This window comes from Pleurodeles waltl, chromosome 2_2 (genome assembly GCF_031143425.1).
Source record: "Pleurodeles waltl isolate 20211129_DDA chromosome 2_2, aPleWal1.hap1.20221129, whole genome shotgun sequence".
Lineage (NCBI taxonomy): Eukaryota > Metazoa > Chordata > Amphibia > Caudata > Salamandridae > Pleurodeles > Pleurodeles waltl.
Window position 1 is genome coordinate 913,271,110 of NC_090439.1, and position 26,614 is coordinate 913,297,723.

The 26,614-nt window shown below is 42.4% G+C and overlaps 1 protein-coding gene across 1 annotated transcript in view; it reads right to left on the reverse strand.

The window, feature by feature from the left end:
• RSPO2 (R-spondin 2) overlaps positions 1–26,614 on the reverse strand; it is a 372,262-nt gene that overhangs the window by 149,404 nt on the left and 196,244 nt on the right. The window contains exon 3 of the mRNA XM_069220620.1: positions 22,781–22,969. Coding sequence (XP_069076721.1) covers positions 22,781–22,969 — 189 coding nt within the window. The remainder of the gene's footprint in view (positions 1–22,780; positions 22,970–26,614) is intronic.

Genomic DNA, 26,614 nt, shown 5'->3' on the forward strand with positions numbered 1-26,614 from the left:
TTTGCTGTTTTAATCTCTAATAATGTATTAAAATGTACTCTATATTTCTAAATTGGTATGGGATTCTTCTTGTGTTGTGATTTCACTTTATTAATCATTAAAGTGCTGCGTAAGTACTTTACATATTGCCTCTATATTAAGCCTGAATTATTTTGTGCTAATCTACCAGAGGGTTATGCACATGTTAATATGGAGTTTCTATGTGTTTCACTCTGACAGAGATTGTGATTGCTGCTTTAATAGGGTTTTAACCGCGTCAACCAGTAACCCAATTTCCAGCAAGGCCTTTTCTTAAACAAATGTAAAAATGCTGACTAATTCTACAAAAGTCATAAAATCAGATTTTTTTTATTCTGTGACTCTTTTGTCCTCTTCTTGTGCCATGTTGCTATGTTGGCTCTCTATTTCTAAAAAGTTATCTACAAACTTATGTTGTGCGATGTCTAGGATAACAAGGCCTATATACTATGACTTGGACACAACCACACCTGTAGAAGTTAGTTAGGTAAATGTTTTGAATCTTAATCTTAACTTGGTGGTGTCTACCATCTTCATCCTGGTTGCTTCATTGCAAGACCATACCTTTTTCATACATCTCTGCTTCTCCGCATTAAATTATTTACAGCATGATTCACAATCATTTTGCTGTGGCATAGTCTTGCATACTCCAAACTTACCACTGAATTCTAGGAGTTAGACAAAAGTAGACTAGGAAGAGTAAATCAGCAGTAGTACAAGAGTAAATCACACCTGTTCATGCGAGCACCGTGGTATCAAAAGGATGACCCAGCTGGGTTGCGGAAAATGCTGCAGCACTTTGAGGCACAACAATGGGAGGACTATCATTTTGATGAAGTAAGGAGTTGGCTTGGGTGTCTGGAGCCTCTGATTTTCTCAGAGTTTTATCTTTCGAGTTTGATGGGCTCCCCCTCTCCATAACACAGCCTGTTTTCATGGGGTGAAATAGCACCATTTACGTCAACCACCATTAACTGGCTCTCCTACTTAGGTATTGCATAAAGGCTAGGCTCCATGAAGGGAGAAGCTTGTTGCTTTTAATGTGCTGCTCATCTTCACTAGGGACTATGTAACGGCGATCTTTAACTAGGACACGTTGCATCATGATTAGCTTATTAATCCATTTCCCTGCCCCTATCAGGTAGAAAGAATGGAGCTGCTATGAAACTCGTAATACCCTATATCTTGCAATGGGGTTGTTTGTGGTCCTGATGTCCTTCGCATTGATGTGAGATTTTGGTCAGTTAAGGATAAAGGTTTCCCTACCTGCATCAGTCATTATTAATAGGGTGCAATAGGGGACATACTGAATCTCATACTACGTAGGGTGGACCATTAATTAAGGATTCTATTTGGAATGTTTTACCACCACTTTGACTTATTAACATTGGACTGGGCCAGTGAAGAATAAGGTTTCCAAGCCCACATTAGCCAGTATCAATAGGGTACAATGGGAAAATACTGTAACATACACTACGCTGTGGTGACCATCAATTAAGTGCTAGGTCTGATTCACTCTTCACTACCATTTGTGTGACCAACCTTGATTAATTTATATAATGACAATAGGGCTTGGTGTGGGCTTATAAATATAATCAGATGTTGTGCTCCTGTTCTCTTATTGCCCCTTTCAAACCATATAACCGAGTTAGAAATTGGGTGAATACACCAAGTTAGATATAAGAAGTCTTGAGTTCTCCTATTCAAGAGTATGGAACAATTTTTTCCAGTGTGTGACCATAGGTGTGGTTCTCCTTCATAGTGACTGATGGTGTAGGACTCTGATGACTGCAGGGTAATTGTGAACACGAGTTTTGCATGTTCACTGTTTCATGCACAAATTGATGATGCTATTGATAGAAGTGAACCACATGTGTGACTCAAGTTGTGTTTTTAGAGTGACTCACTTTTTTATATGTACTTTCTAATACATACTCTTTTGCTAGAAATGGATCAGTTGGCTACATCCAGGTGTGATATTTGATTTCTTCTCATCTTTTTCTAGGAACATTAACAACAATAGGGATAGGTGAGAATTATTCTTAACTTGTTGCATGACTGTAGCATGCTGGACCGACAATAGGGGTGTGTAGGAAGTTGGCTTTGTATATACTATTTCAAAGTAAGAAATTGTGTGCACAGAATCCAAGGGTTCCCCTTAGAGGTAAGATAGTGGCAAAAGTAGATAATTCTAATGCTCTATTTTGTGGTAGTGCGGTCAAGCAGTAGGCTTATCAGAGGGTAGTGTTAAGCATTTGTTGTACACACACAGGCAATAAATGAGGAACACACATTCAAAGACTTACTCCAGGCCAATAGGTTTTCATATTGAAAAATATATTTTCTTAGTTTATTTTAAGAACCACAGGTTCAAGATTTACAGTTAGTACTTTAAATGTAAGGTACTTCACTTAGCTACTTTAGGAACTTTGAATGAAAACAATATCATGTATAGTCTTTGTAAAAATGGCAATAAGCTATTTTCAAAGTGGACACTGCAAAAATCAACAGTTCCTCGGGAGGAAAGTAAAGGTTAGTTTTGGAGGTAAGTAAAACACTTACAAGTCTCACGTTTGTGGCATAGGCAGCCCACCGTTGGGGGTTCAAGGCAACCCCAAAGTTACCACACGAGCAGTTCAGGGCCGGTCAGGTGCAGAGGTCAAAAGGTGCCCAAAACACATAGGCACCTATGGAGAACGGTGGTGCTCCGGTTCCAGTCTGCCAGCAGGTAAGTACAGAGGTGTTTTGTAGAGCACTGGGAAGGACATGAGAAGGCACACAAAGTACACCCTCAGCGGCACAGGGGCGGCTGGGTGCAGTGAACAAAGCAGGCGTCGGGTTTTGTATAGATTTCAATGGAGGGACCCAGGGGTCACTCTAGCTGTGCAGGCAGGCACAGACGGGGGCTTCTCGGGACAGCCACCACCTGGGCAAGGCAGAGGGTTGCCTGGGGGTCACTCCTGCGTCGAAGTTTGGTTCCTTCAGGTCCTGGGGGCTGCGGGTGCAGTGTTGGTTCAGCAGATGCAGCAGACAAATGCCTACCTGTAAGGCATTCACAGTGCCCTGACTGGCCTGCAGAGATCCTTTCAGCTCTGGCCTCCTAATTGACAGCAGCCAGTGTCCCTTCATCCTCCGTCCTCCTCCAGCTACCTGTGCCCAATCCCACACCTCTCTCCCCACACCCATCCAAAGAACAGAGTCAGACCACCATTCATCCACCTCAACAGACACGGTTCGCAAAGACAAACCAAAGCACCACAAATCCCACCACTGCCATGCACACAGACAACAGACACATGCATACACAACAACATCCACTCCCTACACAGACTCTCCCACACCTCCTCCCTCACAGACACTACACCACTCAAACATGCTATCACCACATCAACAATCCCAGATCCAGCCACCAGTCCCCTCACGCCCACCATCACAACAATAGCAGACACCCATGCATCCACCCCATTCACCACAGGCACACTCACCACGACTACCAACACCCCCACATGCAGTACATCCAACTTACCTGCAGTCACCTCCCTAACAGACACTCACACATCCACCCTGGCATCTCCCTGCATCTCGCTGCATCTCCTTTCCCCTCCTCCAAGTACACCTAAACGCACGCACACACATACCTAACAGACACCCAGCACAAACATGGCATCCATCCACGCACCAGTACCCAAGGCACATACCTGTACACCCCTCTCAAGCACTCTCTCTCCTTCCACTCCCAAACGATTTTCCCATGACTGCCCTTGTGTTCCCAAAAACTATTTTTCTATGAGTTTGCCTTATTCCCTCCCACTGACCCAGTCACTGTTTCCTTCAAGCACCCTGCTACCCTCCCCAGACCCAGTCCTTCCATCTCCCAGTCCTCCCATGGCCCCCTGGTACTGCCCATGTCCATAACACACCTCAGAGGTCGACCCCCACAAAAGCTAGGGAGGCCCTCCAAAAGCCAAAACCAAGGACCCTCCTCCTAAGGCTAAGTCTAAGTCCTAACCCTCCCCTCCAAGCATAAACTGGGAATGCAGATTGTTTCTAGATGTATATGGTTTCTGCTTGGTATTTGGAACATATGCGACATCATTCAACTGAAGGCCTGTTTCCAAGGGGTGGACAAGTTCTCATTTTCAAGTGAAAACCAACCCATAGAGAAAGAACTATGTGGCCTAGTGATAGTTAGCGTAGCGATTTAAATATTTACAATACGTTCACGGGAGAAAAAGAAGCAGATTTGCACATCACTATTGTTCACCGAGGCCAGAGTTGCTTAGGAACCACGTTGATGTGTTTTCAATGGTTTGCCGTTGACAATGCTCGGGTAAACCTCCTGCACAAACAACAGCGACTTTACGGACTTGTGTCAAAGGAAAAAACGTGCATTTTGAACACTACTGTGATACGGTTAGATAGTTCTAATGAACTGTTCCTCCTTTTTATATGTTCATGATTTATTGCTCACAACATGGACCCGTCCACCACGTCACTATATTAATGTCAATGTTAGCTCGAGTAGACCAAGTGATTAGAAAAAGCTGAAAAGAAAATGGTATGCTTTAGCGGGCATCTGAAAAAAAAATACCACCAAAAACTCCGCGTGTCCATTTAGGGCTATTTAATATCAATTACCAATAGGAACAGTGGCCGTCCGCACATTACTCTCTCTCTCCCATGGGTAGCCTTGCACGTGCAGGAAACAAGGGCACTAACATACCGCCACTCTCACCGCAGAGTCAAAACTTTATTGAGAAGACTTTGATAAACATTGTTAGATGAAGTAGTGATTTTATGTATTCTGCACACACTCACCCACAGTCTAGTCACTGTAACGGATCCACTTGTCTCTCTTGGCAATAAAATTCGTCTAAACATCATGCTGAAAGTACAACCCAGGCATGCGTCTAAAGGCATTAGAGAAAAGATGATCTAATAAATCTGAAAGTTGATTTTGAGCTTCAGATTGTTTAGTTAAGGATTGAGTGTCTTGAGTGTGAGTTCGAGTAGCCAGAGCCTCTCCTATGTGTTTTCTTTACAGATGGGTACTTCAGAACTCACCGTTTCTTTCACCTACCCTTCCTTTCTCCTATACTTTTTTTCTTTGGTCTGCTCAAACCATAGAGTGGTCTTGGCTGCAGCTTTTCTTCAGAGGCTATTTTTCATTTTTGAAAGCATAATTATGGGAAGTGATAAGTCTTATTCTTATTTTAAGAAGTGTCACTTGAAAAAGGTGATAGTTCAAGTGATAAAATGGAAGTATTGATGGTATAGTATATGCAGTCATCTGTGAAACTGGGTATTCGTCAATAAATACACCTTGATATCCTAAGACATTGACTGTTAATTTGCACTCTTGGAGCACATTGTATGTACTAGGAATATGCTGTATAATTCCAGCCTGTATAATCTCTTCATTCAATTCCTTGAGTGCCAGCTTTGATTATTATTGAATGTGATCATTGTACTTGGCACTGCATGAAGTATCATGTTCTGCTCTTAGAAATGTTCTTGCAGCCATGGTGGCTTCATGGATAGGCATAGCAGATTATAAATATGTGAGTAGCATATTGTTACCATGCTGTCCTAGATAACCTATTTTTGGAGCACAATTGGAAGGAAAGATCGCATAGACAGTCCAATGTAACAAACCCGCCTTTTCTACACCCAGGACCTGGGAGTAAAATGCCACCTGTGGACTGCAGCACCTCTGGTACCATTCATAGATTTGGCCTGTAAAACATGGTTTCAGGCCTACAGTGTGTGGCCTGACTCCAGCAGGCTGAAGACCTGCTATTAAACCTGTCAAATTAGGCCTTTTAACAGGACCAAAGCCCTGCTTTAAATTATTAATATGTTACCCGTAAGTAAAGCTAGTCATCCATACAGTAGGGTGCTTGATATTTATAAATGGAACATGTTCAAAATTAAAGTTGGCATGTTTCTCCAGTGACTAGACCCCCAAAGCTATTTTCACTTGCAGGGTGGAAGCTTGATCCTAGAAAATGTCAAAAAATAGCTACAAGAATCAGAGACTGTTTTTTTATATTACTTAGCAGTCGGATTCATTGGTGAAGCTAGATGTGTAATAATTATTTAGGACTAATGACTCTTGGAATGTTACTTTTTCCTTCTCTGAAGATCCAGGAGGCTAATTTGCATTAGTTTGCCAGCAGCTGACCCCCAAGTACTTAACCTGAATGAGGTGAGAAATCTCCCAGAGCAGAACAATGCCTTAGGACTGGTGACATTATGCACTTGGTATGGCATGTGATCCTATCAGCCCAGGAAGGACAGCTGGGGTAGACCCCTGAACTTCATTAACTTGAAAGAGAGGGCCGTATGGCCTGCCCATTCATAGTTTAGTGTAAGGGGATTCTTTGTCACCTACGTCCACACCAGCTAAACCAAATACAATAGAATTTATCCCTAACATTGGTTGGAAGTGGACACAGGGGAGGGATTGCTAATTTTCCTGGCCACACCTCTGGATGAACACTAGACCTCAGCACAAGGGAAGAAGGGTTCCCCCACCTTGGATTTTAGGAGTGGGGTGCAATGTGAGATAGCTTACAGTAACACAAATAGGAATTGCTGTAAGAATGGGTAGAGGTGCCCTGGACACCTTCCCCCTTAATTAGGAAGGAGCCAGGCATCACCACCCCCCACCCCCTTATTAGCCAGTACTAACCATAAACATGGCATCCTAAGGCACCCTCCTCAGAACGTAGTCTGGATCTGCTGAAGATCAGAAAAGGACTGGACCTACTGTCTGTGATTTGACATGAACCCTGGAGGACTGGACCTGCTCCCTCTTGCACACAGGACAAAAAAGTGGACTCCAAAGGTCAGATGGTTGATTTTCTGTGAGCAAACAGACACAAAAATCTACAAGAGGTCTATTTCCTGAAGTGACTAGTTGACCAGTACCAATTGGACCTTGACTGGACCTTACTGGTGACCCTGCCGGCGTGAATCCTGGCAGTTAAGTGATGTCCCTGAGGTCCTTGAAGCCTTAGAGTGAGCCATAGGAGCTGCTTCAGAAACCCTGTAACATGGGAACCTGCAAATTGTTTGGACCTTGCAGCACAGGTGTCAGATATAAATGCACCTTCCTCGGATGCAGCTTCAGTCTTGGAAGAGTTTGGGCTCCATAAAAAAGACTAAGGGCTGATTTAGAATTTGGTAGACAGGTTGGTTACTGTCGATAGACTATAATGGGGTCATAATACGGCAGACTGTATATTCTTCACCTTTGTGATGGAGTAACCCCGCCCACCAAACTCTAAATCAGGCCCTAAGTCAGAAGGTAAGATCTTTGACTAGGATGAACCTGCTTTATGTATTCGACCCAGGACCAGGACACAGCTTCCATTACTATCATTGCCACTTAGTGCTTCTTTTACTTAAAACTTTGAAAATTCACATCCCCAGTTCACCTTATTGGATATTTGTTGTTTTTATGTCATTTTGTTTATTAAGTGTTACTCTATTTTTCTAATTTGGTTTGGAATATTATTATTTTTTTAACTTTTTGGTACTGCATAATACATTACACATTGCCCTAAGTAAAGCTTTTAGTCTCTCTATCATAGCTATATTGGGGTTGAGCTCAGCTTAATTTAGTGACTTTGGGGTTCACCCTGGCAAGTTAGTGTCATTATTCCTTTTGGTGTGCAGCCACTGACCCCAAATAATAATCCACTTTCTTACAGCCAATATTTAACTATGGAAGAGAGAGGGCCAAGATTATTGTCCACCTTGGGGCTCCCTACATTCAGATAAGTTACTGATGTGCCCTTGTCATGCAATGTGCAAACAATGTAACACCACTGATCCTTTTTGCTGAGTGTACAGTATAGCATCTTTTCTGTATCATATCGTATAAATCATGCCCTTACTGACTACCACTAGTTTTAACATTCCCCTTACAATGTTTGACATATGTATATATTCATTGTCCCGCACTGGTTTCTCATGGATCATATGCGAGAAACTGTTGTGTCAATTTCCATGCTCATTACCTGCTAGTTTGCTGCTCCCAGTTTCATTTTCTGAGATTATGCCTTTGGCACCATCCATGACTCACTTCCAGGCACCAGCAATGGGCCATAGCTCGTGGATCAGTATTAATTTACCTCTTCCCCCTTTCTGTGTTGAAGGGGAGCAATGGAAGTTGAGAACTGTTGATGCTGCACAGATACTCAGTGTCAGGTGATTGTGTCAATGTTCCCCAAGCACTAAATGCCAGCCAAAGGATTAGGCACGTTGGTCCTTGCCAAGTAGATGGTTAATACTTGAAGATGTGCAGGGTGGAGCGTTTCATTGCTCACAGAAAGATTTTCCATGATCAGCCACTATGTAAGGCTGATGCTCCATCCATACAGTGGTGCTTTAAATATACTGCAACTATTACTACTGAGACAAACACTCCTCTCGGTAACAAATTCTACAAGCTTTCTGGAGCAGCGACGTCGATTTGCCAAATAAAGTTTTTCTTTATTTTTTCGTGCAGATTAAATTAAATAGGGGAATATGCAGCTAGACTTGTAACACATTTTCAAAATTGTAAACTTTGTTTATGTTCAGTTGTGAGGCGTACTGTGGCCTGAGCAGAATGAGTTGTTTATTTCAGCAACAAATACGTCCTAATTACTGGTGGGAAACAATCACAAAGTTGCAGGAGTCATGTAGTCTGGAAGGCTCTTCGAAGAGTTTTTCAAAGTCTTGAGGCAGGGGCTGTATCTCATTCAGATAGAGATGAAAACGTGTTTTACGAGTCACAATTTCCATAATTCCAGAGGTGTTACATCTGGCTGTGGTGTTTACAATATAACTTTTGGCCGCAGCGTTACATAATGGCACGTTTAAAATCATGGCAACATTTTCCATAAAATGTAGGCTACTGGCCATTAATGTCAGTGGGTGCGCACCCCTCAGATAAATTGTTGACCCCTTACTCCGTTTCCGAAGAAATCAACAAAATTCTGCTCTATAAAAATGTGTCATGAGTCAAGATCCAGGGCTGGGAAATTCCTCTGTTTTGTTTTGGATCAATTGACCAGTTGAACCTCTTCTTTCATAAACTGTTGCCGGACAAGGTTTAGAGTTATGACAGGGGATTAGTTATTGGATATATCTGACTTGACACTGAAGCGGGTGACTCTGAGTGGCTGCCAAGCAGTATACGGGAACAGACATAACGAAATTTAAGATCTTGAAAAGATCCCAAGCAAAGCATTATAGCCGGTTCATGAAAGGGCTGCACTGCCTGTCAGCGTGAAGGTAATTTACCGCACACATTATGCAAACTCTATGGAAAATGTTCAGGTATTTAAGTAAGGATTATTTTCTGGCGCTAACTTTTGCCTGTGGGAAGGTCATTTACAATAACAAAAATACTAAATCCAATATAAGCTAATATAGCAATTGCGCTTTATTTAACAAGACATTGAAGCATAATTTACAACGGTGTTATAGTAAAAATGGCGGAGGACAGGACACCGGTTAAATATCCATTGCAATTTAACATCTCATTGCTCATTTCTTTATGTATTTATTTGTAGAATTTTGTACTCCACTATGTGTAACCCATCACTTGCTTCAGAGCCCATGATAACAAACACAATAGAGTATGGTCATAAGAAATTGAAATCAAGGGAAGATGGCATCCGATCTTCTACGGTAGGTCCACCCAGCTCCTGCTTTGTGACCACAGGACCCTGCTAACTTAGCTCAGGATGATCTAGCAAAATTAGATTTTCAGGTGTTTCCTGAAGAGCATGGGGGTTGGTTCAGATCTCCGGTGGGCTGAGAGTATTATGTGCTGACTGCTCTTTTTCCATAGTCATTTCAGAATCCCTTTGAGGGGGCAATGTCTCAGCATTAGCTGTTAGCTCAGTTAGCAGTAGAGGTAGGACATTAACATCAGTCTTAGAATAAATGAAGGCAGTCTGGTTGAAAAGCAGCAGTAATCCAAACACTGATCCATATTTTCTATGTTCACATGCTTATAACCTGCCGAAAGAAACTATAATACTGTAGACAGAACAGATGTATTTCCCTCTCCTCCAGGTACAGATTGGATATTTGAAATTTAAAGTGAGATGACAAATATTTGATTCGAAATGTGGAAAATACACAATTTCAAATGTTAAGCAATCTAATTTCATTGACACTTGTAGTAAGAGCCAAATGTTCAGAATTGTTTCCATGAATCTAATTAAGTTGTTTTACAGGTAGCTCCCCTTGCTGTGAGGTGTTCTAAACCAAAATAGTACCCCTAATATCACTTTGCCAATAATATTATGTGACAAATCTCTAACACACAGCCTATAGTCCACAAAACACCTCATCATTTACTGTTTCCTTCTCCCTAATAACAATGCAAACCTTAGACCACACCTTCAGCCTCACACTATCCCTAGCCATAACCACAACCTTCTCTCTACTTCAAACCAACGCTGTCCCTAGTGCACACCCTCACCCTTTTTATTTACATTTAGCTCTACTCTTAGCCTTACCAGAAACCCGTGCCCTTTACTTTATCTCTACCCTAGAGCCCTAAATATTTCTAATCAAATTTAGAGTGCCTATTCACTTTCTGTACATTTGTTGGTCTGTTTTAACCTTTACTGTTTCCAACATTAAATTTTTAAAGTGGTATTTCTGACTACTGCACTTGAATGTTAGACCTCATACTCCCTGTCGAGAGTGGAAGCAGAGAAAGTCTGTTACGTTTTAGTTCCTGGTTGCTGAATAAAAGAATGACTCCTCCTAGTAGCCATGAAGCTACCCTATACAGGATAGTTCACTCAAACAGAACCATGCATCCTCTTCTGAAGTTTACGCATAGGAGTTAAAAGCCACAACTGGCAAAAAGCTCCTTGGCAATCTTGCAGATATTGACTGAAGATGAAGATCAATGTAATCAATGTAAGCAGCAATGGAAGGGTACCAATCTCTGCCTGACAACAGAGAAGAGAAACATCCAAGCAAGGACATCTAGTCGGAGATCCAGAGGAAATACCAACTGTAAGGAGCAAAAATCAGGGAAAATAAAAGTAGCTAGAGGGCAATGAATGTGATAAAAACAAAGTGAATTGATATGTTGCGACACATCCATCACTAGTACATGCCTCCTTATACGTGACTGAAATACAAACTGGCATTACAACAAAGACTCAGTTTTATCTTAGTTTGGGGAAGATAGGCAGTTTCCTTAAAAGACCACCATCTTGAAAAGAGCATATTAAAAGGCCTGTACAAGCTTCTTTTCTTTTATTCATGATTTTGGACTAACATGCAAAGGAAAATCCCATGTTTGATAACTATAGCCCATTGCAGAACTCCACAATGCCATTTTTGCCCTTGCCATCTGGCACTAATCACATAGCATTGCTCCAGGTAACTGGAGCAACAAAAATGCCAGCACAGCCCTGGAATGAGGGCTCCCAGCTATGTGCTCTACAACAAGCTACATGGCTGAGCAGTATGTGCACTGTCTTCTAGGTACTTGCACTATCTGGTAAGTGCTTTGCAAAGATGTACCAGTATAATCCCTCCTGAAGCTTGGTGCTTATCAGGATGCCATTAGAAAAATCGACAAACAAAAGACAATGAACAGATTTGGCATCTTTCCAAGAATGTTTGTTAGGAAGTAATTAATTAACTTAAAACGTGTGCTCAAAATTTGACTGGCGCTGAATGAACAGGAAGAAAATGAGAAGGCAGCCAAACTTACTCCAGAAGTAAAAGTATTTGAGATTGAAGTGTCAGTATTGTCCCTCACCTTGACAAGTTGTATATGTTTCTTCAACTGATTCACGTAATCAGTAGCCTGAGGAACCAAACAATCAATACGAGAAGATTAAATATTCTAAGAGGAAAACCTTGCTTAAAAAAGTGTGAAACTTTGGTCCTACTATGAGTTACATTGATACTAGAGAATTCTGCCAAGGGCAAAAAGGATGCCCAGTCACCATGACTTGCATTATTGTATGATCACAGATATTGGTGCAAATATTGGTTGGTACGCTCGTTTGCCCATTTGACTGGAGATGATAACCAGGAGAAAGTGCTTTTCAACTTCTAATGCTTTACCCAGAATTCTCCAAAAGCATATAATATATTGAGTACCTCTATCCGAATTTATATATGAGGTATTCTGTGAAAACAAAAAATATCTCTTAAAACACTGGGCCATGTCTTCTGCTGTTGGTAACTTGGAAATAGGCCATCTTTAAAAAAAATTCTAGGTAACTATTATTGCCTGATGTCCTATTGAAGGTGGAAGGTCCATTATAAAATCTGAAGGAATTGTTTGTGAAGGATCAAAAGCCACAGCAAATGTCTTTTAAGTTCTAAAGGGCTTGTAATGCAATGATTTATGTTGGACATAAATTGGAGAGACAGAAAAATATTCAGGAACATAAGAATGAACAGTTGATCACCAAATAAGAGTAAAAGATTATTGTTGGAAATAGCCCTTTTTGCAGGGTAATCCCCAAACTTTTTGCCTTCATCCTCCTATTTTTTCTGATTTATTTTTGATAGTTTATTGTCTCTGCGCACGTTACCACTGCTGATCAGAGCTAAAGAGCAAGTGCTCCCTATGTAAATTGCATTGGTGATTGGTTTATCCATGATTGGCATATTTGATTTACTACTAAGTCCCTAGTAAAGTGCACTAGAGGTGCCTAGGGCCTGTAAATCAAACTCCAATCACAAATCACACTTCATAAATATAACTTGTTGCTGATCATCTGTGAAAATTACAACCCCTTTCGATGCCTTCCTCGTGTCTGTACCTATCCACTTTAGCGGAGCCTGAACCCGCTAAAGCCCATTTTCACAATTGATTGTGCCACCCACATAAGTAGCCCTGTAAACATGGCTCAGAGTCTGTGTGTGCAGTTTTAAAGTGCCAATTTGACCTGGCAAGTGTACCCACTTGCCAGGCACAAACTTTCCTTTTTTATATATGTAAAGCACCCCTAAGATAGACCCTAGGTAGCCCCAAGGGCAGGGTGCAGTGTATGTTAACGGTGGAACATGTACTGGTGTGATGTATATGTCCTAACAGTGAAATACTGGCAAATTCGGTTTTCACTGTTGCAAGGTGTATCTCTCTCATAGGTTAACGTGGAGGCTACCTTTAAATATCCTTAAAGTGAAGTTTCCCACTAAGAGCAGATGGCCATATGGAGTTTGGGGTCTCCGAACTCAAAATTTAAACTTACATCTTGTGGTAAAGGTGGTTTTTAAAATTGTTTGTTTAAAAATGCCACTTTTAGAAAGTGGGCATTTTCTTGCTTAAACCATTCTGTGCCTCTGCCTGCTTGTGTATTCCACGTCTGGGTCAGACTGACAGTTGGGCTGTTGTGAATTCCCTCAAGACAGTGACACAAAGGGAACAGGGGTGTGGCCTACATAGCCTGATGGGCCATCTGGGCTAGGGTGGAGGGAGGAGTGGTCATTTACACCTGAAAGGGCTGTGCCTGCCATCACGCAATGCAGTCTCCAACCCCCTGGAGTGTGTCTGGGGCCAGGCCTGGGTAAGGCAGGATCTTGTAAACAACAGAGACTTTCCTTTGAAGTATGTCTACTTCAAAGACAGAAAGGAGTATAAGTAGTGGACCCAAAACCCCAGGCTTTTAGAATCTTTCTGGATCAAGAGGAACCTCTGCCAAAGAGAAGATCTGAAGAGCTGAGGGAGGAGTACTGCCCCTTTGCTGTGTTTCTTTGCTGGGTTGGCCTGCAGTTGCTGCTTCTGCCTTAAAAGAGAGCAAAGGGTGAACTTTGCTGTGTATCCTGCTTGAGAGAGTTCTACAAGGGATTGGAGTTGAGCTTGCCTCGTGTTGGAAGTCTCAAGGACACCAAAGACTTCAGTTTCATCTGCCTGCAGCACTGGGAACTGTGTCTTTTGTGCTGTTCAGGAAGAAAAACCACAGCAACTCCACCAACAATGCCGATGGCCTGCACCGTGACCTGCCGACGTCGCACGAAGCCACACTGCCCCACTTAGCACCGCAACCTTGGTCTCACCTACACCGCTAACTGACGCCACCACCGATCCGCTGCTTGCACTGTGCCCTGTGGGCCCTGCAGTCCAGCATCGCCTGTCTCACGCTGCAGCCTGGGCATCCCCGACGGCACCGCTCCTTCTGACACCGGCACCGCTGCCTGCACTGTGGCCTGTAGGCACCGCTTGTGAGGTACACGAAACACCGTCCGCACTGCAGCCCCGGTCTACTGATACCAGCACCATCAACTCCAGTATCATCACCAGGTGTCCCTGTCTGCACTACAACCCATGGACGCCGCACAGAGCCAGTCCAGCACTGCCTACTTGGGCCTACCGACAACATCGCTTCAGCAACGATGCTGCTGCTGCCTGCACCATGACGTGGTGACACCGTACGTTGCACCGCCCCACTTCACACCGCATCCCTGGTCTCACTGAAGCCACTGGATGGCCTCACCGAGCCGCTGCCTGCACTGTGACCTGTGGGAACCGCAGGTGGCATCGTCCCACTTCACATCGCAGCCCCAACACCATCCACACCAGCGCTCCTAACTTCATAGCCCGGAGTCCAATCTGCAACACATGTGACTTCAAGAGTCTGCCAACCCCCTCATTGACCTCCGGAACCGACTCCTGCAACGCCAGCGACGCCGCTCTCCGGATCTCATAACGAGGATCACGATGCCCTGTATTTCCAAGGTACTGTTTGTGGGTCTTCCTGACACCGTAGCTATTCTGTGATGCCGCAGCCAGCATTAATTGTTGGTTTTGTTGATTACGGTGCAGTGATAGCCCCAGGTGGAGCTATCAACTTCAAGGAACTGTATTCTTAAGTCATTCTTGCAAAATTAATATCTTTATTACTGCATGTTGGATTTTTCTTGTTTTGGTCTTGATTTATATGGATAAATATTGACTATTTTTCTAAAACTGGTGTGGTGTTTGTAATGCTTTCACTGTGTTACTATGTGTTCTGTGCAAATGCTTTACACATTGCTTCTGAGATAAGCATGACTCCGTGTGCCAAGCTACCAAGGAGGTGAGCAGGGGTTATCTGAGTGCGTATCTCACTTATCCTGACTATAGTGAGGGTCCCTACTTGGACAGGGTGCCATCCAACTGCCAACTAGAGACTCCATTTCTAACATTAATTAAACCTAGTAATATGTCCTCTGGCAACATAACTGACACACTTTCATTACATTTAATTGAAGTTATATAGTCAGAATAAAATAGCTTGTTGGCTGAAACACAAAACATTCCAGCAAACTAAAGGATGTTTTTAGATGTGGATCTTCCAAATCCTTTGAATGCACCTGTTTTTGAGCCATCTTAATCCTGTCCAAAAATAAATGTACAGTTCCATGCATATGAGGCTTATCAAAACTTATAAAAAGTGATGACTCAGGACAACAACGAAATAGAGCATCGGCCACAAAATAATTTGAACCAGGAATAAAAGTGATAGTAAAATCATATTGAGCAAAGGAAATTGCTCTTTTATCTTGAGGATAATTGTTGCATTGAAGATATCACAGTTCAGATCACTTCATGACTTTTCTAAATTATCTTGGGAACATTTTTGTTAGTGGCCTAGTCATGGTCAATAAAGATGCAACAGGCACCGTAATCAGTGGGAAAGTACACTAATGACTTTACCTTCCTCTGTCAATCAGTAAAACAAATAAATGCTTATTGGTATTATTTATAGGTGATCGATCTGCTATAAGTATCCACACACTCCCATCTTCTCTTTCTGTGGAGATAATTGAGGTCTCTTAGCACAAGTCCGAATCATATGACAAGAATCACGGCAATATAAACAAAAACTCCTGTTTAGTTGTAATGGCACCAACTTGCATATGTTTTTTCTTGATGCAACAGGTCCACGTGAACTCTGATAGACTACATAAAAAATTAAATAGCTTCACTGAGACTTTCTTCTTGCTTTTGGTCTTTCTTTTAATATATGCTCAATTAACAGGACTAAATCAATGCATTCAGAAAATTATGTAGGAGACTGTGAATGAACATACTTCCACTCAATATGTTCCTTCAAACTACATCATTAAAAGGAGCCACTTAAGTTCCTTTAAACCAAGTTGTTTCAGGTACTAAATGAAATAATTGTGTCACATAAGTCAACGCTCCCAGTCTTCCTTGCAGGCTATCACTCAGAGCTTCATCAGCCACATACTCCAAGCCAAAACACCCAAGCAGCATATTAATTACAAGTGAAAAGGCATTGAAAGTCTCCAATCAGGAATCTGAAGTTGTTACTGAAGGAGTTGTGCAGGTAAATGCAAATCCGGTAAGGCAGACAGTCTTTACTGAGTCTTAAACTGTTTATGGGGAAAAGCAGACATAAGAGAATGCAAAATATCTTTTAACTTTATTGGATACCCTAGAAAAGTGGGAAACACTTGAAGGAATTACTGGGATGGCAAACCATGATATCAATGTCGGCTTCAGTGTTAAATTCTCAAGGAGTAAATTCTCCTGAGATTGATTCATAGCATATTCAAACTTAATGATTAGTTGGCATAGCAATTGTCAAAGGCTAGATGCTAAAAAAGGTCTATTGAGTTTTATTCTTAATTATCTGAGAAAAGGACTTCTCCTTTCAGTAGCTACAATGCCACCCTTGAAGGAAGAGTTCATATGAAGCAGTTCAAATATTCACTTTAGTGAGTGCTAGTTTGAAGGGGCCTCAAATGAAGAAAGACATTTGTAATCTTGTAGATCTTGATTGAGGATGAAGATTAAGGCAGCGATTAATAACAATGCATCAATCTCTCCGTGACATAAGGGAATAGGAATGAGCCAAGCAAAGACATCCTACAAGTACTCCCAAGGAAGATTCCAAATGTAAAGCATGCAAATCAGGGACAAATAGCAGCAAGATGGTGATAAGCGCCTCAAAAAAACAAGAGAAGTAATAATTTGCAATGGAGCTATAATTGGAAACACCTCCTAATATATGCTTCAAACTGAAATTGACATCAAAGAAAAATACACAAATTCATCTTAGATTTCGAACCTCAGGTAGAATTCGCGGACCAGATCACCATCTTGAAAAGGGCAGATTAGAAGTCTTAAAATTCCAAACCTCTTTCCTGTAGTTTATCCTGTTGAACTAATAGGAAAAGACAAGGCCCATGTTTGATATCCTCAGTCCAGCACAGAACTCCACAGTCCTGTTGCTACCCCTCCTGCCTGACACTCAGCACTAATCACATAACACCTCTCCGAGTGACAGCAGTTACAAAGATGTTAGCACAGACCAGGCTGTGAGGGCACTCTGCTGTGTGTAGGTGCTGCATCCTACAAGCAGTTTATAAGAGTTGTCTAAGCCACTTACCAGTGATTCATGGTGTCAGACTGAAACATGGAGAAGAACCTAAAGTTCGACATCCTTTGAGTGCAGAGCTCTGCAGCTCTGCTATTGTCATTCAGATCTGACACGCCTCACTGGTTCCAGAACATCCTTCTTGTTCACCGTGACTGCAGAAACACTAGGCTTCATCCAAGCTGCAGGGATGTTCTGCCACACTGTGCATGGTGTCCTACAACATGCTGCCCAACTGTGCAGTATGAACATTTTCCTCTTCTTGATACGTAAAGTTCTGGTAAGCTCTTGGCTAGCTTTCCTATGCCTATCCTGTGATCTGCTTCTCTCTGATCCATATTATATATACACTGACTGTATTTCTCCTATTTCTATCTTCCAAAGTGGCTTATTTGCCACTTGCCTAAGAGTGTGTTGTTGGATGCAATTCTAAGTAAATAAAATCAACAATTACCTTCACTGTTGGTTCTACATTTCGGCTTAAAATTCTATTTGTATTTGCGTGGCAGGAAATTGCATGAAATTATTTCTGAACTGCTGCCTCTGGCAGTGAAAGGGTCCATGAGGCCCATCAGACGATCATACAGTGTGTGACACATTAGCACTCTACTTGAGTGATGTTAGTACATATGCCATCAGGGGATTCGTGCAGGTGCAGGTAATGAGGGGTGAGGGGACTTCAAACACTATAAGTGTGTCAGAATCAACAAGCCCTTACATAACTTGGTGGCATTCTACAACTCCCTACTAAACATCCCTTTGCCCCCATGAACCATATAATATGGGGTGTACAATAAAAATAAATAAAATCACAATATGGGACTACCAAATATTGATACTCCCATTCATGTCCCCTCAGGCTTTGTAGGAGTGGCTACTGTTACAGCTGTATCATACATTATCTAAGAGACCTTACTCTTGAGTCTTACCCAGATATTTAAATCTGCCTTACGATCCTTGCATATATGAACTCTGGCGCCACTCCTGTAGCCGTAAGAATGCCCTTGCTTTAGTAATATTGCTTAAAGTGAAAGCGCTGTAAATTACACCTTCTCTTACATACAAACGGGGAGATATTTAATTCCATCTTATACGAGTCATACACATGTATAAATATAACAGCCAAAGAGTATGCTTATGAAGGCCATACACGCACATCAACAATCTGTAAAAGATCATTAAAATCTAAAGGATACGCCATTTATAGAATTGGATGTAAGACAGAAATAGCTTCATTGTCATCTACAATACAATATACCTACTTAAAAATATGATAGCATTGCGGTACTGGTAGGGCAGTCCACTATAAACATGCCTACCTGTAGAGTTGGACTACGGTTGTAACAAATTCAGCTAAATGTAACAAAATATATTTTCGTTCATTAAGCCAGACTTTTGCATTTGGAAAAAACTTGTATTACAGTACTGTACAGGATGTAATGCCACTTCTCTTCTTGGGTTCCCAATGCTGTTAGCACCATCATGAAACATGTGGTATTTTCATGCAACAGAGTGTCTGCATGTTATTCTCCATTCACATATACATTTGTTGATCACTGGCTGCCAAACACAGCTAAATGAATCATAGAATTACCCCACATATGCTACCCTTCTCTAAAAGACGGCTTTAGTTTAGTTGCATGGATCCATGTAACCCATGGTAAACGTTCTCTGTTTCCTCCTCCCAGTGTGGTGGTTCTGTAGATACTACTGAATTTTTGGTTTTCGCTCTGCATTCTGGAAACATGTAATGTTTGTTCCCTAGGGTTGTCTGCTCTAGAGAGTGCCGTGTGCTTTGGTTGCTCTATGGGTGGTCTGTTTGCATGTGTGTCTGATTTGCCTTTCTGAAACAGGGACATGTTTGATAGCTTTATGTGACACCTTTTCTATGTGTCTGAGTTTGTTCTTTTGAAAACCTGTGTGTGGACAGGTGCTTGTGAGAATTTAAATTATTAATTGGAGTTGATGGTAGTCCACGACAAGTAGCAAGGTCACTATCTTGTTTGGTCTAGATAAAGGTATGAGTAATATAAACATGAGGTCATCCCCTAGCAGCTGAATCATAGAACATAGACAGGCTTAAGTCAAGAATATGTGTAAAGCATTAGAAGTCCCAGCACAGTGAAAAAGTTAAAAACACACATCTCCAGCTCAGGTAATGAAAACAGAGAATAATTTAATGAGCAAAATGACATAAAACAACAAAAATCTAATAAGAAGGACCAGGGATATGAATGTTTCAAATTTTAAGTGAAAATAACTCTAAAGGGCACAAAGTGCCAATAGTAGGTAATGGTTTCAGTATACCATGCTCTAGGCACAATTTCAGGCCAACTGGGATGAGGCATGAGTCAAATACATCAAGCAGGTTTCATCTGGTCCAATATCTCTGCCTTGAGACTTAGGGGCATATTTATGTCATTTGTCATGCTGGGCAGCACAGCAAGTCACCTTGCTGTGCTGTCCTGCATCAGCGGGAAAGGGCAGGAATGTGCTGTATTTTTCAAATAAAGGGCATTCCTATCCTTTTCTTTTGTGCTTGCCACATTTTGGCAGTCTAGCACCAACGCAGGCACCATGGTGCGCTACAAGAGTGACGCTAGCTGGGTCATAAATAAGGCCCTTAGTGGTTTTGTTGGAAGCCAAAATCCTTCAACGGAGCAAGGTCATAGGTTGTATCTGAGCAGGGCTCCATAAAGTCAGACAGGCATTGGACGAGGTCCCAGTGAAGTTGTTATTTTTGCCAGAAAAAACTCAGAGTAGGAGAAATCCAACTTTTATGTCCAAGGAAGTCCTTTTGCTGTCTTGGTACCTTTAGTACCTAAACCCAGTCAAAACATTTATCTTCTGACTTACGGCCTGATTTAGACCTCAATGGACAGGTTACCTTGTCACAATGGTGACTCATATCCCGTCCGCCGAAATCTAAATCCCATTATAGCATATGGGATTTAGATTTTGACAGACGGGATATCTGTCACTGTTGTGAAGGAGTAACCCATCGCGAAGTTCTAAATCAGGCCCTATGTCTCTTTTCTTGGAACTCGGAATCCTCCAACACGCCATGAGAGTTACAGATCAGCTTGGCATGTTTGTCCCAATCCTCTAGAGGTCTGAAGTACAAATATTTTCTAAGTGAAAGGTTTTTCAGGGATGTTACACTTTGATGATGCCAAGGTCCTTAAAAACATCACTTGGGGTCAAGGCTCACTCCAGCAGAAGACATCAGCAGGGTCCAGGTCAGGTCCATTTGGAACTGGTCAGTTGGGATCTTCAGGGAAGAGGCATCTTGCAGCTTTTTGTAGCCATGTAGCTTACACAGGAAGTAAGCCAGCTGACACTTAGATGCTGGTTCTTTGTCCTGGGTATGAGTGGGAGAAGGTCCATCCCGTTGGATCTCCTCACAGGTCTCAAACAGCAGGTGAAGTCCTTTGTCTGTTCTTCAAAGGTTGAGAGTGTTTTGAGGAAGGTGCAAGGGGATGCCACATTTATGCCTGGTTCTAACTTGTGGGTGCTAGTGACTCCTGGTCCATCCTTTACCAATAGGGAAAAAGTTCTCAAGTGTAACCCTACTCACTCTTTCAGCAGTTCCTATGTGCCCTTACAGCAAAACAATCCCACAATGCCCCTCACTCACTGAATCTAAGATGGATAAAACCTTCTCCTCTTGCACATATCCTGTGTGCCCATCCTAGAGTCGTAGCCAGGAAAACAATACAACAGGTTGGGTTGCAATTTTGAACTACAGCTGCCTGGCTGCAGTGGCAGGCCTGAAGTTATGTTTGCCTGGTAACACTAGTGGGTGGCACAGTAGTACTGTAGTCCTTAGGTGAAATTTAACTTTCCATGCAATGGGTATACTTTGGACAACATATACTATGGATTTAAGTATGCCAATTAGGTGTTTGACATATTTTAGAGGCTGTGCATTTGGGCATGATAAACAATGTCCCAACAGCATCAATCCATCAAAAAAGGAGGGTGATCACACATAAATAGACACTTTCTCACAGCGCTTTTCTTATTAATGGCAAGAGGAGGGTAATATTTTTTGTGCTCGGGCCGGTAATAATGCTGAGTGATATTGTATATGTTTGTGTATGTGGGTGTTTGTGTGTTTTTTCAGGTGGTCAGTTAGTCTGGGGTATTTTCAAACAATGCTTACTTCACAGCCTGGTGTTATTGTCAACCTATTTGTATCATGCAATTAAGGAGTACAAGCAGACTGAAGACATGTGTAGTGTCCTCTGCTTCTTTGCTTACTAGTGTCCCTTACTACTCTTAAGACAATTCCTTTACTGTCTTTATGTGCAACAGTCTGAAATGTAAGTTACCAATTACAATGGTATAAATGTAACCTTACAGACCGTTGTGTCACAAAATAAGTATTTCAACTTCAGGACATTTCACAATCCCTGGAAGTGTAGCACTACAAAGACACCAATTCAGATTTATGAATACAGTTACTTTTATAAATTCTGTGGAAGTGTTGAAACTATTTATTGTACCAATGAAAGAAATATAAATTTGTTACAAATATATAAGCTTTCAGAATCACAAAGACCAAGTCAATTGATATATGCAAAAGATGGTCCCTGTAGTCTTGCAAGCTTCTGTCTGTTTGAAACGAATACAATAAAATGTGTCAACAGCTGTACATAATCTATTTGCCATGTTGAAACAATTTTCTTTTTATTCCACAGTTTTCATAGCTGCAATGTATTTTGAAGAACATCCCATCTTGTCATCGAGGAGCCAGAACACATGGAATTTGGTACTTTAATAGCTAACTTATTCATCCCTTTCTCAAATATTGTTGGGAGAATCAAGCAATTTACAAATCAGTGGGTGTACAAATGGATAGCTGTGGGATGACCACGCTTCTAGCATTTTGTTGTAAGAACGGTGGGGTTTTTGCAAGTACAGATAATGCAAGTTTGAAGGTTACAGAAAGGGGATAGGCTGAGGAAGGGCAGAGTAAAGATAGGTGTAGATGGCCTTGTGTCGAGGGCTTAGATTTAGCCCTCACTCCTGCATTTTACAACATATACCCTTAGCTTCATTGAACGATTGGCACTTACTTAGGAAGTAAGGTGGCTGACACATTCATAAGCATAGACAGAAAATGTAGCGCCATAGAAATAGATGAAATACTAGGATCTGCAGATGGGTTGGTGACAGGGCTAGACGTGCTGGACCATCCATTCCGCCAGGTCGTTTCAAAACCCATTACATAATTAGGATTCTATCTTAAAAGATTTACTTTTAGAAGCATTTCCCAGTATGGCTGTCATGGACGTGCACCTCACACCAGATATTTAAGCACAGGGGACGGAGGAGGTTCCAGTGATAATGCTTGGAATAGATTGAAAAATGAGACTTACTTGAGCATCTGTTCATGTCTGGAGCTCGGGCCCCATAATACCCCGATGGACAGGAGTGCAAACACTCCCCATACTGCCTCATCCCTTCTCTTCGGAGGAAGAAGAATAACTTTGGCTGACATCTCATGCATCCGTTGTCCTTCGAGCAAGTCAAGCAACCTTTGCAAGTTGGATTTGGTCCATAGCTAGCTGTAAAACAAAAACAAGTATTATGAGGCCTGGCACCTTCAAGTATGCCGCAGCAAATATGTTCATATCTACCTTCATGTTTTGAACAGTATTTCAGTACAGTTTGCTTTCAGTCTATTAGAACGTTCAACATAACTTATTGCAAATGTTATTTTCCAATAATGGAAAGTGCATTAAGCCAGGAAAAGGGAAACAATTGTACCGAACATATAGAAAATCTGCACTGGAGTTATATATATGTTTTGTAAGTCGAGTTCCAGGATAGTAAACTTGCAGAACACAAAATGGCTGATAAATGTAGCACGACCTGTACATATGTGTGTTTCAGAAATCTGTGTGGGTTTCAGAGTTGCTCTTCAAAATGTGCATTCTCATATTAGGAAATATAATTATTGATCGATGGTCATTGAGTTTCGATCCGAACTGATGCTCTTAAGGACATCAGTGGTGCAAAAGGCAATTCAGAAGGCAAACATAGCCCAGCTCACTGCAGGCAAGGCGTTAGTATGAGATAGTAAACTGCTAGATGCCTCAGGACAGAAAAGACACAGGTTTTCTAGGCACGCTAGAACTACAAACAAGACTTTACACCTATTTATATATTCAAGTTTATATTGGTTATTTGCTGAAATTTCGTGGTTGCTATTTTTATTTTCAAGGAGCAGGAATTAACTCTTCTGGGCTGTTTTGAAAATCGGGAGTGAGTTAGATGCTCTGCTCTGATATCAGGGGAAGAGTTTTTCAGTGGTGAGATCTTGGAAGTTGAAACGAGCAAGCGGAATATGGATGTGGAAAATAAAATGCTGGGCGAGGTTAGTAGATACAGATTGTCTGATGTGAGATCACTGCGGCAAGAAGCGTAACAAGGGAGAGAATCGGTTAGGTATTCCGGGGCGAGGTGATGTATAATTTAGTAGTTATCAGTTTGTGTTAGCAGATTGAAAAGGGCAGCCAGCGAGATTGTGATAGGATAGAGTGAGCATATGTTTGGGGGGGGGGGGGGGTCAGCCAGGTTCTAATGGCGAGGCTGAGAACATTTTCTATACAACGAAGGAGTTCTGGGGGAGAGACCCATGATGAGATAATCCATCTTACTTGGGGTGGGGGTGTCTGGGAGGCAGCCAATCCCCCCTTTCAAAGGGCGCCCTGTCGGGGAGTGTAGGGTGTGCCACCTCTTTGATGTGCACTGTCAGTGCCCCCCCTTACAGCTTCGGTTCCTCTGCACCCGTACCTATAATACGGCGTGGGTACACAAAGATTTCTCTCAGTTGCATGGGGCCATGCCTTTGAGGTTACACCACTTGGAAATCTCACTGTTGCACATGCAGTGCTGGCGTGATCTGTAATACAGAAGAGGTTGTGCAATTGTCTGCTATTGCACTAGGAATAATAAAGTGCCCTGGGGGGTGCAGAAAGAAGGTGCACATGCATGTTGTGTCCCAGGGCGCTACAGGCCGTAATGCAGCCCTGGTAGTTAAATTAGTAAGCACGCAATGTGGACTGACCTAAACAAACAACTATCACATAAAACTCTAAGTGAAGTGTAAGCAGGCATTCCAAAGCTGGACGTTTTACCCAAACCATGCTTACAGAAAATACAGATAAAAATATAAAATTAAAATATAAATATGTAGATTGCTATGCTGGTACAATTAGTAACAGTGTATCGCTACTATGTATGTATATTATGCTATGTAAAGTTAAATTAAAAATAATAACTCCTAGTAATAATGAGCAAGCTTTCCAATCAAACTCTGTTAACATAAACATTTTTACAGAACAGCATGGCATACTATGCTACATGAACACACTGGGCCTTATTAGGATTTCAGACAGCGGAAAAGCCCAACCACCAAAATCCAGACTGGGAGGTTGCCACCATTGTTGCTGCCTCCCTCCCGGGCCCATTATGAGTTTCCTGCTGGGTCAGCAGGGGAAACCTCAGCTTCCACCCCATGGCCCAGTAGGAAACAGCCTACATCATGTCTCTGGCTCGTAATCGAGCTGGGGGCAATCCTGTAGGTTGCAGGGTGCACCAGGACCCTCGCTGTCTGTAAGACAGACAGTGAACATTGAGAGGGTGCTTGCCAGGTGGGGGGGCTGCACTGCCCATGGCAAGTGAATGGGCAGTGCAGGGGCCTCTGTGGGGCCCCCTGCACCTGATCTCCACTAGCCTTTTCATGGCGGTGTTACCGCCGTGAAATCGCTGGCAGAGAACAAAGTCATAATCCCTGCTGCCCTGGTGGATTAGGACCGTCATGACTGCTGGGACAACTAATCCTGGCAGTGCTGCCGATCCGACTGTGGCGCAACTGCCACAGTCCTTAAAAGGCGCTCGGACTGCCACCGCAAACCTGGCGGTCAGGAGATCGCCAGGCTCGTAATGAGGCATATTGTCTTTAGAACTATAATTTGAGATTGCCAAGCTCTGGTACCCTAACTGTGTCCAGTATGTTGTTTGTATTTAGCCAATTGGCCTAGAAGACGTGGCATAAGCATCAGTAAGTAATTGCAGCATGAAACAAGTGTATACAACATATACAGATGAGAATGTTGAATATGGAAGAGGCAAATTCATCAAATATTGTATGTTAACCTCTTTAGTGCGGGTATCGGCCACTGGCCAATGCCCACACTACCTCCCTGGGGTGGGTCACAACCAGTAGCCGACACCAGGGAGGGGGTTAAAAAATCCTCTGGTGCATTTTTTAAAATTTGAAAATACCCCAGGAGACATGGAAGATCTTCTGTGTCTGCTCCTGGCCCCCCACCTGCCCCTTAGTGACTACGTCACTGTTTTGTTTTCTCCATTGGATCCTGCTCCAATGGGAAAACAGCCCCAAACGGCCTTCCCGATGTTCGGGAAGGCCTAGTTTGAAAGGAGAGACTCTCCCCTTTCAAACGAGGCCATCCTGAACTGGTCTCCTGGCCCTCGATTGCAGCACAGCTGCGATCGAGGGCCAGGAAACACCACTAGACACCAGGGATTTCACTTGGGGGGGTTTCCCCCCTCGGCAAACAGGCTGCCCCACCCCCCTGGGGCATATTTTTTAAAATAAAGATAGATGTCCCCTGGTTTGCAATTGAACCCGATCGCGTCCCTCCCCCAATAAAAAAAAAAAAGAAGAAATTGACTAAGGAAAGTAGTGAGGGGTCACTAGCCCAACCCAGAGAGCAGGTGCATGTGGCAGCAAGCACAGAGAGAGTGCTCTCTTTGGAGCGTCCCAATTTAGTTCAGCCCCAAATTCCATCACTAAAATCATATTGTGGAGACATCAAAATTATAAATCACAAAACAAACTGGTTTTGTAAAGCAGGCACCTGTGTTTTTGGTCCTGGGCTTGGCGGCCATATAGGGAAACATACTAAACCCAGACATTTCTGGAAACTAGACATCCGGGGGAGTCCACAGAGGTGTGAATTGTGTGGAATCCCCAAAGTTTTCTTACCCAGAATACCCTGCAAATCTGAAATGTTGAATATTGCATTTCTGTCACACAAACTACAGGAATATGCTGGGATCCACAAAACTCCTACCACCCAGTGTTTCCTCACCAGTCCTGATAAAAACACTGCCTGTACCTAGTCCCTGCGTCAGGAATGGACCACCCCAGGGTCAACAGTTGCTCTCATGTAAGGACCAAC